Source organism: Pristiophorus japonicus, chromosome 18 (assembly GCF_044704955.1).
Source record: "Pristiophorus japonicus isolate sPriJap1 chromosome 18, sPriJap1.hap1, whole genome shotgun sequence".
Lineage (NCBI taxonomy): Eukaryota > Metazoa > Chordata > Chondrichthyes > Pristiophoridae > Pristiophorus > Pristiophorus japonicus.
Window position 1 is genome coordinate 49883306 of NC_091994.1, and position 18631 is coordinate 49901936.

The 18631-nt window shown below is 46.4% G+C and overlaps 1 protein-coding gene across 1 annotated transcript in view; it reads right to left on the bottom strand.

Moving 5' to 3' along the window:
* Nucleotides 1–2871: 2871 nt before the first annotated feature.
* The window catches only part of LOC139228709 (procathepsin L-like), a 33414-nt gene continuing 17654 nt past the window's right edge, over nucleotides 2872–18631 (bottom strand). The window contains exons 4-8 of the mRNA XM_070859981.1: nucleotides 16633–16791; nucleotides 14565–14789; nucleotides 11703–11868; nucleotides 7324–7429; nucleotides 2872–5534 (exon numbers count right to left, since the gene is read on the bottom strand). Coding sequence (XP_070716082.1) covers nucleotides 5435–5534; nucleotides 7324–7429; nucleotides 11703–11868; nucleotides 14565–14789; nucleotides 16633–16791 — 756 coding nt within the window. The 3' untranslated portion in view covers nucleotides 2872–5434. The remainder of the gene's footprint in view (nucleotides 5535–7323; nucleotides 7430–11702; nucleotides 11869–14564; nucleotides 14790–16632; nucleotides 16792–18631) is intronic.

The following is an 18631-nucleotide window of genomic DNA, read 5'->3' on the forward strand; positions in this document are numbered from 1 at the left end:
ATGGGGCTTGTTAAGACCGCCCAGTGAGGTTCCCGGCCAATTAAAAGGAAGCGGCCTGATGATGTAACTTGATGACGTGTCATCAGCTGGTTTCCTTAAAGGGACCATGCCCACATTGATTTTGATAGTAGCGCTGTCAGTGTTCTACAGCATTGAGGTGCTACAAACAGTGATGATCACTGCACAAAGGTGCATGGCTGCACCCAGGCTCTCCCATCACTCTCTCCAGATGCTAATAGAGGGAGTCACAGCACACAGGGAGGTTCTCTTCCCTTCCAATGGGCGAAAGAGATCTCCTCAGGAGATCAATGCAGCCTGGTTGCACATTGCAGAGGAGGGCACAAGCAGGGATGTCGTCAGGAGGAGCTGGCTGCAGTGGCGCAAACCTTTCAATGATCTCAGTAGATCACGAAACGTTACTGCAAAGCCACACTCAACATCATCCTGCTGTGCCACACATCACAGCCCTATCATTCTGCCTTCCCTACCCTACTCCTGCACATCCTTACTCACATCAACTTACTTTCACCTCCACCCATCTCTCTCTCTACATTATCACATCCCCATCTCTCTAGCCACCCCTCACACTCAACTTAATCATAGTCCAACCATATCAACTAACAACACACAAGGGTGGAGACTTGGATGTTTTATCAAATGTTCATGTATATTTTCTGTTAATGTGTTGTCAAACATTGAAACCTTTATTTTCAACACTTTGCATTCTTGGGCAGATTTGTGTGCACCTTTGAAAGTGGCTTAGTGAGTTGCAGTGAATGGTGAGACATAATGGTACCCCCGCAATGGTGGTGAGTGTGAAAGGAGTGGCTTGGACATTGTAGGGATGCTTTACGGTGTTGGTGTGGGGTGGTGCCAACCTGACACATCATGTGGCAGCCAGGATGTACAAGTAAAACTGGTCATGGTGAGGGCATCCTGGCTTCCCGGGCAGCTATATGGTCAGGGGTTGATGTCCTGTGTCGAATCAGTTGATTGCGGAGAAGGTTGGTGCTGTTGTTGGTGGCTGCTGGTGTGCCTGGTGAAGTTGGTGTGCCTGGTGAACCTGGTGATGTTGGTGTGTCTGGTGATGTTGGTGTGTCTGGTGATGTTGGTGTGCCTGATGGTGTTGGTGTGCCTGATGATGCTGGTGTGTCTGGTGAATCTGATGTGCGTGGTGATGTTGGTGTGTCTGGTGATGTTGGTGTGCCTGGTGATGTTGGTTTGTCTGGTGAACCTGGTGTTCCTGGTGATGTTGGTGTGCCTGGTGATGTTGGTGTGCCTGGTGATGTTGGTGTGCCTGATGTTGGTCTGCCTGGTGTGCCTGGTGATATTGGTGTGCCTGTGATGTTGGTGTGCATGGTGAACCTGGTGATGCTGGTGTGCCTGGTGAAGCTGGTGATGTTGGTGTGCCTGGTGATGTTAGTGTGCCTGGTGATGCTGGTGTATCTGGTGAAGCTGGTGATGTTGGTGTGCTTGGTGCTGCTGGTGTTGGGACTGATCGAGGTGGGATTCTGAGGACCAAGGAGATTTATTTCAAGGGCACCGTTGCTAATGGAATAGATGGCAGATGAGGTTGAGATGCCAGAAGCAATCTGTCAATGGTGAGAGAGGTTGTTCCAAGGAGGTGACAGTGGATAGAGAGTTTACTCCAAACACTTACAACCTGCATAAAGCTCAAATGTGCCTTCCAAATCCTGAAAGCTCCAGTTTCTGAGAGTGGAAAGTGAACAGCTGTGAAATGGTAGCTTTTATACCACATTTGCAGCTGTCAGCTATTGAGAAGAATGGATACTGCTGGAACACCTGACTTACTTGCCTGACGTGATCCCCGAGCGCCATGAACCTCATGAAAAAGCTGGTAAAATGGTAAGTACAGGGCAAAATGGTGTTTAATTGGCTTTTAATGACCTCTTAATGATCTAAATTGCCTCACCCACTGCTTGGTGTAGGTCTGTTAAGTGCTGACAGATCCGACTTCTGGGAGACTAGCGTGGAGGTGGGTTGACAGTGGGCTCCTGACCCGCTGTCAATCATTTGACCCACGTCCAATCCCGCCCTCTCAGCGCCAGTAAAATTCCGGCCTTCGTGTTTCCAAAACGGTCTATTATTTTGATTGCAGCTTGGTAGAGATGTGAAAATCAATAAGCTGATAATTTGCCACTGACAAAGTATTGAGTCATACAGGTCCAAAATCTTTGGCCTGTGCTGGGTCGGCTGTACTCAACTGGGCAGCAGTTGGGGCAGTGCTATTGTTCTCAATGTCCAGGCTGGGAGTGGGGAGAAAATCAACCAGGGTCTGAATTTCTGACCATTATCCAGTGACACCGGTCAAAACCACAGGGTGTCGAGCAAAGACAGGATGAAGAGTCTGATGCCATCCACTGTCAGGTGCATTACAATAACCACATGGGTGAGGCACCAGAAAGCACTCAGTGCCCACTGAACTGTAACCCAGCAAAAGCGGCACCACCTTCGGAGAGAAGGAGAAAAAGATTGTGGGGATTTGTTTTCTTGAAACGCTTTGAACATAAGAACATAAGAATTAGGAACAGGAGTAGGCCATCTAGCCCCTTGAGCCTGCTCCGCCATTCAAAAAGATCATGGCTGATCTGGCCGTGGACTCAGCTCCACTTACCCGCCCGCTCCCCATAACCCTTAATTCCCTTATTGGTTAAAAATTTATCTATCTGTGATTTGAATACATTCAATGAGCTCGGCCTCAACTGCTTCCTTGGGCAGAGAATTCCACAGATTCACAACCCTCTGGGAGAAGAAATTCCTTCTCAACTCGGTCTTAAATTGGCTCCCCCGTATTCTGAGGCTGTGCCCCTTGGTTGAGGATATTTTTACCATTTAAAGTAAGGACAACAATTGTTTCTTCTGAATGCTTTTATTTCCTGTTACATTGATACCCAGAAAATATGAAGAATTGTACATCATTTATAAAGCAGAATGTTGAGTAAAACATTGTTCTGAAGTATCAGGTTAGTTTGGAACTACTTGTGTGAAAAGCATAAAGCCACTGGCTATTTAAGGAGCTCAGCCGTACTCCCAACCCCCAAATTATGACAATTCGTTGCTTTATATTCCCCAAACCATGCTATTTTGTAACATGGATCACAGAAATCTACAACCAAAAAGAATATAATTTCTGCAGGTGTTCCGTAACAGGCATGGATCTCTCACATCAATTGATTTCACACAAAGTAATGGTTTAATGATTGACTTAAAAAGACATAATCCAAAGAAGGAGTTCAGAGTAAGAAATATAAAATGGGGTTAAAAAAAGACTTACATTTATATGACCTCTTCTCTCAGAAACGAACCTCTAAACTACTTAAAAGTACTGATACTATTTTTCTGCTGCAGCTATTTCACACACAACAAGATCCCACAAACAGCAATGAAATGAACGACTAATGATTCAATGGTTTTTTTTTTGGTGGTGTTGGATGAGGGTAGAATGTTGTCCAGGACACCAGGGGAACACCCTGCTCTTCTTCCAATAGTGGTATGGGATCTTTAACATCTACCTGAATCACTTAGAACAGACATTTGAGATCTTGGTTTAAACATTCCACCGAAAGGATGGCACCTCTGGCAATGCAGCACTCGCTCAGTACTGCGCTGTACTGTCAGCCTTGATTATGTGCTCAAGTCCTGGATTGGTGTTCTTTGAAGGGTAGATCATGCATTATATGTGGAAGGAGAGTAGGCTTAATGGGTTGAGTAGCCTTTCATGTTCCCACGCTTTCTTATATTCTCGTAAAAATTTAGGATTGAATAGAGGGTATTCAGCCCATTCAGCTTGATTTGCTATCTAGATCCTCACTTCTTGATCTAATCATTTTGAATCTCTCTCCTACTCCACACTAAAGTCCTTCGATTCTTTGCTGAACCCAAGAAATGTTTACTTTCTTTTTGAATGCTTTAATGGACTCAGCAAACTGGCCCTTGAACATGCGTGTGACTTGTTCTGAATGAAACTGAACCTGGAGATTAGTTACTACCTACAACCCCAACAAACACTCTGACCTCCGGGCTCCCTCCAGTCCCTCACCCGAGGGACTATTCTTTAATGGTACGGTGAGTGTTGGGCATCAGAGCTGAACCTGATGCCATCCTAACTGATTTTCACATAGTTTGCGCGTTCCAGCAGAGTCCACTGATAAGAAGCAAGAGTCAGGACAGATTGTCCCGCTTTCCCGCCCAGGAGGGTTTGAGGCCAATGAAAGCCCCTCCCCCACCCCCACCCATACAAACCAGCCAACCTAGCCAGAGTCAGCTAACTCAACACAGTGCAGGGATCAACGGTGGGACTTGCCTGCTCTGTATGTTTCATTTCAACACTAGTCTGTGCACTAAAAGAAAGACTTGTATTTATATACCGCCTTTCACAACCGTTGGACGTCTCAAAGCTCTTTACAGCCAATGAAGTACATTTGAAGTGTAGTCACTGTTGTAATGTAGGAAATGCGGCAGCCAATTTGCGCACAAGCAAGCTCCCATAATCAGCAATATGATAATGACCAGATAATCTGTTTTTTTGTTATGTTGATTGAGGGACAAATATTGGCCAGGACCCCAGGGATAACTTCCTTGCTCTTCTTCGAAATAGTGCCATGGGATCTTTTACGTCCACTTGAGAGAGCAGACGGAGCCTCGGTTTAATGTCTCATCCGAAAGACGGCACCTCCAACAGTGCAGTGCTCCCTGCACTAAGCAGCTAAGCCATCAGAGGAGCCGTGTTGCAGTTTTTAAATACTTTTTTGGGGAGAGTTCTGCTAACATTTTCCATCAGACAGTGCGGGAGCCCAGTGATATTATTGCAGGCTTAAACATAATTACATTAGTAAGGGATTTCAAGGATTCCTGTACACAGTGCATATTATAGATTTGAATGCAGAATCTCATACCCAACCAAGCTCTTGAGATATGACAATACGTTTGACAAAAAAATTATCTACCTGTTTTATCAAAGCACCCACGTTGTTAGGAATGCTGGCTTCCAGGCAATAAATATCTCTTTACACAATTTGAGAGCTGAATATTGGCAAAAATAATGGTTAGGAATATTCAAAATGGCAGCAGATGGACCTGCTATCCCACAATACTTAGTTTTAATATTGTCCAATCACAAGTGAGCATTCTTTAGCTAAATGCATGTTTAATGATAACTTCAATCTTGGGGCTGTCGATATTTTACGTCAAAATCAATGGTGGCCGCAATATGAGGAGCGCCATAATTGAGATCATTAACGCAACCATAATGTCACTGCATAAACTGGAGATTCTTTCATGGAAGCCTGAATTTCCTCATAATTCAGGGCCCATAATAAGTGAACAGTCATAAGTGAACAGAAAGTAGAAATATTTAACATTGCAAAAAGTGCGGTAAATTTTGTTTTGTAAAGGCGATATTCGCTTCAGATTCCTAAACAAGAGGGTAGATTGCATAGTTAGCAACTCCACAGTTGTTGTTCCTGTCTTTGGCCATCTTGATGTAGCCATGGTCACCCCACCATATTCCATAGCTGAGGGCAAAAATATTAAAGTTTGATTAAAATCTGGTCAGATTGCACTTGTTTCTTCCAAAACATTAAATGAATACTGGACTTTCCACAATATCTAGAGCTGGGGTATAATTGATGGAGGAAGGAAGCTATTCAGCTCCTGCCCGGTGTGAGAGGCTGTTCCCATTGTGGTGAAAGGGTCTGCTTCAGGACACAAGCAGCCGTTCCCCATAATGTTGTCACGGACTGGCTGAGGAAGGAAGGAGACACAGAGCAGCTGGGATCTGAGAGTGTTTCTTGGCCAATCATACTCACACAGATTTCGTCTCCATTTTGTGTAAGTATCCAGCTTGCGTTAGGTTATACACTCTGTTGATGTTGCACCATAGCATGGACATTAAACTTTGCAATCCCAATTGGGATTGAGTTCTCAGTCTTGACCATGACACGAGGGGGCAAGTATTAGTGTAGGAGTAGATGGGGTACAGATATAGGCACATGCCCATATGGAAGGGTAAATATCAGGACAGCAAATCCCAGAGGTTCTTTGAGTAACCAGTACAAGAATGGCTTCAGCAGAAGCCTCATGCAAGGTCACATGGAGTGAGTGGTGTACAAGGGAGAAAATACATTAAGGGTCATTTTCAACTTCAGTGGGAACAGAAAGCTAGCAGTAGCGAATCAGCTGCCTGTTATAGACCCCACCAGATTCTCCTTTCCACTGAAGTCAATGGGAGTCGGGTGGTGTGTTTAACAGTCCCCTGATCCGCTGCTGCCAGCTTTCCATCTGCCAATGTTGAAAATTACTCCCATCATTTTCTAAAAAGGCCCTCATTTTTTGACTGTGGTTCTACAATTTTATTTTGAATTCTAATGTATAGGTAGGAGATATAAATCTCGGGGCCGAAATTCAGGGTCTCAGAAAGACCCTTTACCGCCCATTTGAAGCGACCATGTGTCGGAATCCCAAGGCCGCCGCTTTGTGGTCAACTGGCCGACCCGACCCAAATTCAGGTCGGGGATTTTTCAACCTGGACCCGATACAGCCCGATGCTGATGCACACCGTCGCTTTCCCTTATCTTAAAAATGCACCGACCCAAATTCAGGTCGATAAATCGTAGCCCCGCCTCGCGGTGCCCCCGACAGCTTTCTCTGTCGGTACACCTTCTGCTGACTGTGTGCAAGGGGAGAGCCCACTGCCGCGGCTGTCATGTATTTATTTTTGCCGGCCGACTTCCCGATCGGCCAGCAAGATAGTGCCCCCGAGTTCGGCCTGGCCATCAACGGGCGGCCTGGCACCTGGCTGAAACCCTCCCTGGTGGCCCAGTGGTCGAAGGTTTAAAATGCCCGATTCTCACCCCTTTAATGGAGGGGAGAGAGCGCGGTGACACACACGCGCTGTGACATCACCACCGCTCCACCGCTGATTGACAGCGGCGGAGTCCTGGTTCCGACCCAAATTCAGCCCCTCAGCCTGGCTTCCTGTCGATCTCCCGCCACCACTATGACCCATTTCCTTTGGGACTTTGAAAAAATGTCAAAGTCCTGAAAATCAATCATCTGTCCGCATCATGGATCCCTGCGATAAGAACATAAACAAAATCATAGGTACGCCAGCTTTCTTGCACTACTGAATTTCGGCCCCCTCATCTATTAAAACATTTCTTACTAGCATTAATCATTTGTATATTACAGTACATTTTACAAATCTAAGAATTTATTAAATAAGTTTCCTTCTGTCTATATGTCGCATGCTGTGATTTTGTATGGACTTTCAGTTTTAGGTTTAGATGCTTGAGTTTGGTGTACCTGTTTTTAACGATCCAATAATTATCTCCGTTTTCGCTTCCATAGCCCACTGTCAGTACTCCATGGTTGATCACAAAGTTATTGCAGTTTGGCTCATAGTAAACACCTACAATGAGAAGCAGTTTAAATCACAATGTAACCAGCGGCCTCAGCAAATACTAGGACGCATGGTCAGTTCTCAATCTGGACCCTGTTTTAAGGAGAGAAAATATGTGGGCCAAAGGCCAAATGCATCTCCTCCAGGAAAAGCCAAATCATTGCTTCTTTATTAACAATCTCTGCCCACCCTGTGCTTCAATAAACGTTCTTAAATTCAGGACTTTTATTCAGAATCTCCCTCCGATCATTCTCATACTTCCCACGGTGACAGGTAGACTCATAGAATGATACAGCACAGAGGAGGCCATTCAGCCCATCGTGCTGTCAGCGGCTCTTTGAACTAGCTATCCAATTGATCCACTCCCCTTCTCTTTCCCCAAAGCCAGCCAATTTTCCCCCTTCAAGTATTTATCCGATTCTCTTTTGAATATTTTATTGAATCTGCTCACACCACCCTTTCATCAGTGCATTCCAGATCGTATAATTATGTAACAAATATTTTCCTCGTGTTGCCTCTGGTTCTTTTGCCACTTACCTCTGGTTCTCTGGTTACTGATCCTGCTGCCACTGGAAAGAGTTCCTGCCAATATCAAAACCCTTCATGATTTTGAACACCTCCATCAAGTCTCCCTTTAACTTTCTCTGATCCATTGAGAAAAGCCCCAAATTCTTTCGTCTCTCCACATAACTGAAGACTTTCATCGCTGGTACCATTCTAGTAATTCTCCTCTCTAATGCCTTGATGCCTTTCCTAAAGTACAGAGCCCAGAATTGGACACAATGGGGTTGAATTTGGGGCCTCTACGGGCGTGTACGAGGTGCACACGCACCCATAGAGGCCCCGCAAGTTCCGAGTTTAGGCATGCGCTGAAAGACGGAACTTGCGATCAGTCAAGAATCCACTTGACACATCGTGCGAATCTGAAAGAAAAGGGCTTTTGCAGGCGGAGAGTTATTGGCCCAACTTCTGCCCAGCGAATGCCCACGAAAATTTTACCAGCGTAAGAGTTTTAAAAAATAGAAAAATAAAATGTTATCACTCATTTATACATTAAGAACCCTGTCCGTTAAGGTAAGTTTATTGTTAGCCCCGTTAAAACATGGGCTGGATTCTGCTGCCCCTGTTAGCGCCCGGAGGGGCGGCAATGACGGCTGTAAACACTTCCGGGCGGGTGGCCAGCCTCCAGTACCCCGCCGGGACTTTTGGTGCCGGTTTCGATGGGGCGCGGAGCATTACCGCCCGCGAGAGGCGAGCCGATGTGTAACGCCCCGGTGCGCCACCGGCTCGATTTTTGGCTGCCACCCGATCCGTATCGCTCTGTAGAACGCCCCCTGGTGGGACCGCCTGTGAATGCTGGCGGTCCAAGCTGTAGCGGTCGCAGTGATGTAAGTAATGTCGACCTCAGCTCAGTGTGGTTGTTTTTTTAGCGATTTATGTTGTGGTGGCATGAGTTATTTATTGGTGGGTTTTTTTCATTTTTTTTCTCCCCGGGCTTCTCTTAGAGCGCTCCAAGGCCGGCTGTGTAGCTCAGGATTTTCAGTTGCTCAGCCGGCCGAGCACCCTAAAAGAGGGGTGTAACGCCTCCCTGAGCACTCCACCCCACACTCAGGGCCCAGCTGCCCAATTTTGCTGACTGAGGCGCAAACTGTTCCCGGGCACAGACTTTACTGCACCGCCGCCATTACCGCCCCGAAATGAGCATAACCGAAAATCCAGCCCATAGGGGCGGAAATCAGGTTGGAGGCGCTAATGGCGGCGGGACGGTAAATTTTGCGCCAGAAAATGGTTTGCGACGGCAGCCACAAAATTCGGTTGCTGTGTCAAGAGTGGAACGGAGCACGAAGGCAGGCGCTCCACACCCCTCTTAGAGCGCTAGGCATTGTAAAAAAGCCGGCCCCTGGGAAAAACAAAATTGGGACCAAAAACACAAAAAACATTCCCGATAAATTACTCCCCCCCCCCCCCAAATGCAGGTGGATCGCAAAAATAAATCAGAGAAATATCAATGTAGCTTGCCTTTTCCAATCATTCCTTCCTGTAGCACCCCGGGACAGCTCTGCCGCCAGCTTTCACAGGTGCCGCTACAACCGAATAGCGAGACTCTGCCGACACCGGGGTGCTGCACACCGGCTCGATGCTCCCGGCCGATACTGGTCAGGGCCGCCAGCACCAGCACACGGAATGTGCCGAGCGGCACGAATGCCGGCGCTGGCAACTCCGACCTCTTTAGCGCTCTTGTTCCGACCCTTTCCAGGGGCGCCAAGGGAACAAATTTCTACCCCATCACTTTTTTTCTTCCAAAAATTATATTTTCGTTTAAAATATTTAATTAACTGGCATTGTCATTCATTTTAAATATGTAATTTTATTGATTTATTTCATGTGTTTGTATATTTTTTAAGTGATCCATACAAACGGAACTCCCCATACGTATAAATGAAGATTCCCTTTAATTGGCTGGGTAAGCCCGCATGACCCCAGGGACGTTTGCGAATCGCTTGTGCCCCTGGGTTACGCGGGCCTCTACCCGTGGCTACCCGCAGAGGCCCAGGAGCGCCAATCTACAAACCTCCGGGTAAATTCGCCGACTTTTTGCAGGTTGGAGACATCCGCCCGCAGGAAGCCTCCGACCGCAATTTCTACCCCAGTACTTCAACTGAGGCCTAACCAGTGTCTTATAAAGGTTCAGCATAACTCCCTTACTTTTATACCCTATGCCTCTATTAATAAAACCAAGGATTCCACAACAGCTTTCTAATCTTGACCTGCCATCTTCAGGTTCTTCCTGTTCCTGCACCCCTTTTACAATTGTACTGTTTTGTTTATGTAGTCTCTCCTCATTCTTCCGATCAAAATTAATCATCACACTTCTCTGCATTAAATACCATCTAGAGGTAGAGCTGGGTGTCGCCAGCATACATGTGGACCCTGACATGTGTTTTCCGATGATGCCACTGAGGGGTAGCATCTAGATGAGAAACAGGAGGGAACCAAGGATAGATCTTGGAGAACTGCAGAGGTAACAATGCGGCAACAGGAAGAGAAGCCATTGTAGGTCATTCTCTGGCTACGATTGGATAGATCATGGTGGAACCTGGCGAGAGCAGTCCCCAGCTGGACAATAGGTGTTGGAGGAGGATGATGTTGTCAACTATGTCAAAGGTTATATACGGGTTAAGAGGGATGAGGTCGGGAAGTTTAGTACAGTCACAAGGACTGTTTCAGTGCTGTGGCAGGGGCGGAAACCTGATTGGAGGAGTTTAAACATGGAGTTGCAGGAACGATGGCAATGGATTTTGGAGGGGACAACACATTCACGATCTTTGGAGAGGAAACGGAGGTTGGAGTGGGGCGGTAATTTGCAAGGATAGAAGGATCAAGGTTGGGTTTTTTGAGGAGTGGGGGGTGATGATGGCCAATTTGAAGGGGAGGGGTACAGTAGCTGAGGAGAGAGAACCGTTAATAATATCAGCTAGCAAGCGGGCCAGGAAGGGAAGTACTAGCACACACTGTGAATGGTCAATTTTGCTGTCAATCATAAAACATCTCATGGAGCTACAGGCACAAATGGACCCGAGGAGTTGCAGCCTGCAACCTCATGGGATTTCTTCAGCGGAGAGTGATAGTTCCAGGAACCACCTCAAACTCAAGAGTCAGGCTCCTCAAACAGGCACAGGCCTCCAAGGAAAGACATTGTTGGAGTCATTTCAAACAAAATTTTATAACATAAGTTATGTCAATTGTTTTCTTATAATTGTGATGTCTTTATTATGTTGTGAACCTTATTTCCAGTGGGAAATCCTCAGTTTAGTGAGGAAGAGCAGCCAAATATTGCATTGCAGACAAAACAATATAAATGGCCAAACTTACAAACGTAAGCAGTAAAACTGAAATCTGGAAGGCCTTTTTCACACAAATGGGGTGATAGGGAACTCTCTCCCCCAAAAGACTGTGAATACTGGGCCAACTGAAACTTTCAAAACTGAGATAGATAGTTCGGTGAGGATATTAAAGGATATGGGTCAAAGGTTAGAGAGACTCGGGCGCTCCCAGGCCGGCTCTTTAGCTCAGGATTTTCCCGTGCTCAGCCGGCCTAGCACCCTAAGAGAAGTGTACAACACCTCCCTCAGCGCTACGCCCTACACTCAGGGCCCAGCTGCCCAATTTTGATGGCTGAGGCGCAAACTGTTCCCAGGCACAAACTTTACCACCCTGCCGCCATTACCGCCCCGAAATCAGCAAAGTAGAAAATCCAGCCTTAGCTGGTCACCCTCTGTACCTGATCTGTAAAACTGGAACGATGAATGTTTTGCATCAATGGCAATGGATATCGGTCCAACAGTGGCCACAGCTTCAGCGAGTGCAGTTTCATCACCCTTGGCTGAAAATCTGTAATCATGGCAAGAGGTCGCACTGTATTTGGGATTATAGTTACAGGTGCCTTCCTGTGTGAGGAAATCATAAGAAAAACATTTAACTATGTACAAAAAACAAATTCTCACAGTAAAATAATTCCAGCTATCAGTCATGATTATTTAACCTCTGAGGCCTGGACTCGATAAAGGCTTCTGTCGCATTCAGAGCCGGACTCAACTCTCAACTCAGATTTAAGACAGCTGCAACATTTATTATCCATCATTTAGCTGTTAAAAAACTGTCAATACAATTAGAAATGGTAGTCAATCAAGTTTTATGTTCAATTCAGAGCATCATGGACAGTCAATGAGCTCTGACCGCAGTTGGTGTTTTTAGATTGATTAACATGTCAAAGGGCCAAAAGTGAGTGAAGGACACCACCAGAGTGGAAAGGAACGATAGAGACTAAAGATTGCACTTGGATCGCCTGGGTTCAGTGCACTGAATGCAGTTGAATGTCATCTGTAGCACAGATTACCCAATCCTCCTCTCAATTAAATTAACAGATGGAAAAAGAGGGGGCGGCCTTTGAGCACGTGACACTATTCGCCTGATTGTCCTCCACGTGCTGTGCTGAGATCAATCTGAGGTATTGGTGAGGCCACATCTGGAATACTGCGTGCAGTTTTGGTTTTCATATGTACGAAAGGATATACTTGCTTTGGAGCCAGTTCAGAGAATGTTCACTAGGTTGATTCTGGAGATGAGGGGGGTTGACTTATGAGGAAAGGTTGAGTAGGTTGGGCCTCTACTCATTGGAATTCAGAAGAATGAGAGGTGATCTTATCGAAATGTATAAGACTACGAGGGGGCTTGACAAGGTGGATGCAGAGAGGATGTTTCCACTGATGGGGGAGACTAGAACTAGAGGGCATAATCTTAGAATAAGGGGCCACCCATTTAAAACTGAGATGAGAAGAAATTTCTTCTCTCAGAGGGTTGTGGATCTGTGGAATTCGCTGCCTCAGAGAGCTGTGGAAGCTAGGACATTGAATCAATTTAAGACAGAAAAGGAAAGTTTCTTAAATGATAAAGGGAGAAGGGGTTATGGGGAGCGGGCAGGGAAGTGGAGCTGAGTCCATGATCAGATCAGCCAAGATCATATTAAATGGCGGAGCAGGCTCGGGGGCCGTATGGCCTACTCCTGCTCCTACTTCTTTTGTTCTTATATTTACTCCCTAGTGCAATAGGAGGGAATCAGTTCTGATCACAGAATCCTAGAAACGCAGAAGTTTACGGAACAGAAGGAGGTAATTCGGCCCAGCGTGTCCATGTCTGTCTGATATGTCTTCTTTTCTCAACCACTGTGGTTGGCAGGGCCGTCGACCATGTTTGTCCCATTTCCCACACTTGTGCCCTTACCCCTTCCCCTCCTCCCAAATCCACGACAGGGTTCGTCTTTATGGTGAATCATGAAATGTAGTAGACCATAGAATAACTCTACATTTCAGCACATGGAGGTTCAGGGAGGAGAAAAAAACTGGTGGGGCAACATAAAAGATGCAAAACTTCAAAAAAGTACTTAATTGGTTATAAAGTGCTTTGGGATGTCCTGAGGTCGTGAAATGTGCTATATAAATGCAAGTCATTCTTCCTTCTTTATTATGTGCCCTTTAATCCAACAAAGTGGTTTTATTTGGCATTGGGTCCATTTTTGTGCCATTTATTGGCGATCCCTATTGCCAGTCTACTCCATGACATTGATGTGGCATCAGCCTCACAGAAGGATTAGTGATTTGAGGCCTTCAACAATACATGTTATCAAGAAATCATTTGCAGTTGATTTCTGGGAAGTATTTTTATCAAGAATATTTTAGTAAGCTCTTCTTTTTCTTGACAAAATTCTCCATTTGAGAGGGAACCATATTAAGGCCCCCAAAATCATGCCATGGGATCCGGGGGCCGAAATTGCCCCTTCCCTTAAGGCCTGTTACCACCGGAAATCGGCGGCCGTGCTGTGGAGTGCAATGGCCGCCGATTTATCGTGGAATAGCCGCCTTTTTGAAAATTGGCCTCCTGCAGTATCCCGGCGGTGAGCTGCTCCCCCCACTTCCGCCCCGCTGCTGCCAATCCATCCTAAGTGCATATTCACAGCACGCACCACCGATGTTCTCCCCCGAACACGAAATTCCGCGGAGAAAATCTTGCTCCCGCCGCTCATTGCCACCGGCAGCTCTTTCTGCTGGTGCTCTGTGCTTGGAGTGCTTCTAAAATGGCGGTGCGGCTGCCATTAAAGGGGAGGGCACACTGCCGTGGCCGCCAGCTTTTTTTTTGTTTGGCGACTGCCAGGTCGGGCCGACAATTCTGCCCCCGGGTTCGGTCGGGCCGCCAACAGGCAGCCTGGCACCCCCTCTTGGGTGCCAGGGTGCTGGCCCGGCCGAAACCCTCCCTGGTGGCCTAGTGGACCTAACTAAAAGAATCGCAGCGGCTCTTCCCTTTAAGTGAAGGGGAGAGATGTGGTGATGCGCCAGCGCGATGACGTCGTCAGCGCTACGCGGGTGAGAGACAGCGGCGGACACTCCACCCGCCCCCACGAGGACAGGACTGAACCTGACTCTAAAGCTGCAATGGTTGAGTGGATCCAATGTCAAGGCTCAGACATGAAGAGGAGCTACTTGTGTGACATACCAATGATCAACTGACAACTGTGGAACTACACTCCAGCGTGAAGTAGTGCATTCAGAAAAGGAGCAATGGGAGAGCATTTGGAGAATAAAAAACTTACAGATGCAGTATATGGATAATAATTCTCTGTGTCAATCCCACCATTCAATTTTACGTAGTTGAAAGCATGTTCCATCAGTCCACCATTGCATCCAAAGTTACCCTCAGAATTGGAGCAATCAACCAGGTTCTGCTCGCTCAATGAGATGAGTTTTCCTGTCTTCTTGTACGTCTGTCCCTCAAGGGCACCAACTGCACTGAAAGCCCAGCATGAGCCACACTGACCCTGGAAGCAATGATAGCAATAATTGATAATACAGTAATAACTGCAATATCACAAGTGCAACTTTTAGATATATTATGGCTTGAAGATGACACACAACAACCATAGTTTAGAATTGTATGCGATAAAAAGAGCTCCAAGGTGGTAGCACATCAGAGGTCCAGCAAGTGTCAGCGAGAATTGGTCGGATATCCATTTGTACCCACGATCCTCCAATCTGCAGACAAGCATTAGTTAAGTCAGGTGCTTTCCCTCTGTGACTGAGTGAAGATTAGGGATAATGCTATCCTGGTGCCTCTACTAAGCAATCGGTCTCAATGAAGCCTTAGTGCAGGTCAGTCTAATCGCTTCAAGGCCTAGCTCTGCCCCACACTCAGGGTCCAGCTGCCCAATTTTGCTGACTGAGGTGCAAACTTTACCGCCCCACCACCATTACCACCCAAAAATCCTAACTAGGGAGATCCAATTTGGAGAGAAAAATAAAACAAATGTCTCCAGCACTGTGCTTCTGATTCTCAATATGGCATGTTCGCTGTGCTTTAACAAGGGAGGCAGTGGGCAGATATCAGGCAGATATTCAGAGGGAGGGATGAGGAGTCACCTTAGGCCTTACTTATAAGAACATAAGAAATAGGAGCTGGCGTAGGCCATTTGGCCCTTTGCGCCTACGCCGCCATTCAATAAGATCACGGCTGATCTTCTACCTCAACTCCGCCTCCCCGCATTATCCCCATATCCCTTATTCCCTTAGATCCCAAAAATGTTTCGACCTCTGTCTTGAATATACTCAACAACTGAGCATCCACAGCTCTCTGGGGTAGAGAATTCCAAAGATTCACAACCCTTTGAGTGAAGAAATTTCTCCTCATCTCAGTCCTAAATGGCCGACCCTTTATTCTGAGACAGAGATTCCCCAGCCAGGGGAAACATTTCCTCACCATTAACCCCATAAAGCTCATGTTTCAATGAGATCAACTCTCATTCTTCTAAACTCGATGGAATATAGGCCGAGTCTACTCAATCTCCACTCATAGGGCAATCCTCTCATCCCAGGAACCAGTCTAGTGAACCTTCATTGCACTAAGTATGTTTTTCCTGAGGTAAGGAGAGCAGAACTGTACACAGTACTCCAGGTATGGTCTCACCACTGCCCTGTATAATTGTAGTAAGATTTCTTTACTCTTAGGGGCTGAAATTGCCCCTTTCAATAAGGCCTCTGACTGCCGGAAAGCGGCGGCCACAGGGCGGCGCGGAATGGCCGCCGACTCTCCGTGGTGGGGCCGCCATTTTAGAAATTGCCCTTTCCTCAGGAACACAATGTGGGCACTCCGTGATATGTCCATAGTGTTGGGGAACAAGCAATGGATCCAAATTATACACTCTCTCTCTGGCCCCACATACTCTGGCACAGTCAGCACTGAGCACCCTGCGAGCAGAATGGCTGGGATCATTTTCCCATGCAAATGCAGAGCCTATCGTAGCTGTGAACTTAACGCTGTGTAGCAATGTATGCAGGGAAATCCAAGGCTACAGGAATCAACATACAAGGACAGCACAATATTGAGGGTACAGACCATGTAGAAGTTAAAGGACAAAAAATAATGTGTCTAACTTAGTGTAGAAACTTTTTCTAAATTTCATCTCCAATTTTCTGCCCTCCCCTCCAGAAGGCACAGACTCAAACCTGAGGACAGTTCAACAGTTCCAGAATTTTCCAGCACTAACATCCGTCACATTGACGAGGAAAAACAAATCACCAAAAATCGCAAAAATAGTTTCAGATCCCTCCTTTTCTAGGCAGTTACTGTTTCTTCAGATGTGTTAGCCATCAGCCTCGTCATTTTACCTGGTTTTTCACTGGAGTAACGTAACCTTTAGCCCTCCAGTCAACGCTGTTAGGAAGTCTGAGAGGTTTGGGCCTAGCTGAAGCAGACTCTTTCCTAGTTGAGTTCTTGATGAGAAGTAGATTGAGTCGATTCATAAATTGATGGAAATCCTCAACTGTCTGTAATAATCAACAGATTGTTAGTTAGGGTCAGCACCAAAAAACCCTTAAACCCACAAAGCAAATAAGCAGATCAGAAGTGGCAGCTCACACTGACTTTTCAGCCATGAAAAGCTTGTGCTTGGTCCAATCTACAACTACCAACTATAGTTATTCCAATATGGAACAGGAACTTCAGGCTGAATAAATCCCGACCAGTTAACCTGCATTCTACTATTAAGAATGCTGATTCTTTCCGAGATACACAATTAAGGCTGGTTGGATTGAGTAATGAGAATGGAATTCTTACCGGCCCTGGGTTTTCCCCACTTCTTCTCTTCCAAAGCTCATGATTCATGTTGGAATCTATTTTTAGTCCTTCTGTGTGATTCTTTAGGTGTAAGCTTAGACAGTGATAATCAGAAGGTTATTTTACCTTGTTGGCATCACAGCTGGGGCCAATCTTATTCTTAGCTGATGTCCACACTGGCGCACTTTCCACTCGGAATTACTCCATGGAGATCAGGAACAAGAACCCTAGCTGGAGATACCCCTGTCCAGGTTTGGCAAACTCGTGCAGCTCGCTCTCCAACCAGTATTCACTGGTGAGGGCGATGGTTTCTCTGGGGAGTACAGCCAGTGCCAAGTCCATGGCATCACGGGTGGCTCAGCTGTACAAGAGGGGAGGAGGAAGATTGGAAAGGTAATAGCGGTGGGGGGGAACAGACAGGCATTTCTACGGCCACAGACATGATTCCAGGATGGTATGTTGCTTCGCTGGTGCCAGGGTGAAAGACATCGCTGAGCAGCTGCAGAATATTCTGGGGGGAGAGAGTGAACAGCCAGAGGTCATGGTCCATATTGATACCAACGACATAGGTAGAAAGAGGAATGAGATCCTGCAGGCAGATTTTAGGGAGCTAGAAAATAAATTAAAAAGGAGGACCTCAAAGGTAGTATTCTCCAGATTACTCCCGGTGCCACGCGTGGGTGAGTATAGAAATAGGAGGATAGAGCAGATGAATACGTAACTGGAGAGATGGTGCAGGAGGGCGGGCTTCAGATTCCTGGGGCATTCTGGGGGAGGCGGGACCTGTTCACTAAGTATATTCAAAAAGGAGTTAGATGTCATCCTTACTACTAGGGGGATCAAGGGGTATGGCGAGAAAGCAACAATGGGGTTCTGAAGTTGCATGTTCAGCCATGAACTCATTGAATGGTGGTACAGGCTTGAAGGGCCGAATGGCCTACTCCTGCACCTATTTTCTATGTTTCTATGTACAGGCCGGATAGGTTGCACCTCAACAGAGCCTGTACCAATATCCTCACAGGGAGGTTTGCTAGTGCTGTTGGGGTGGGAGCGGGGGAGTTAAACTAAGTTGGCAGGGGGATGGGCACCACGATGTAGCATTGGAAAGGACAAGCAAAGGACACAAAGGATTGGGAGAGACGGCTAGCACTAGAGTAATAAATAGTTCGGTATTAGGTGGAGTCAGACTAAGAGAAAACACAGGATGGTGTAAGATAGGTTTACAGTGTGTGTATGTGAACGCACGAGACATAGTAAACAAGGTTGGTGAGCTGCAGGTGCAAATAGCCACATGGCAATATGACGTCGTGGCAATAACGGAGACCTGGCTCAAAAAAGGGCAGGATTGGGTATTAAATATTCCTGGATGTAAGGTGTTCAGGAAAGATAGGAGGTGGTGTGGCAGTATTGGTTAAGAAGAATGTTACAGTGCTGGAGAGAGAGGATGTCCTGGAGGGTCAAGGACAGAATAAATATAGCTAGAGTTAAAAAAATAATACAGGTGACATTACACTACTACGTGTATTCTATAGGCCACCAACTAGTGGGAAC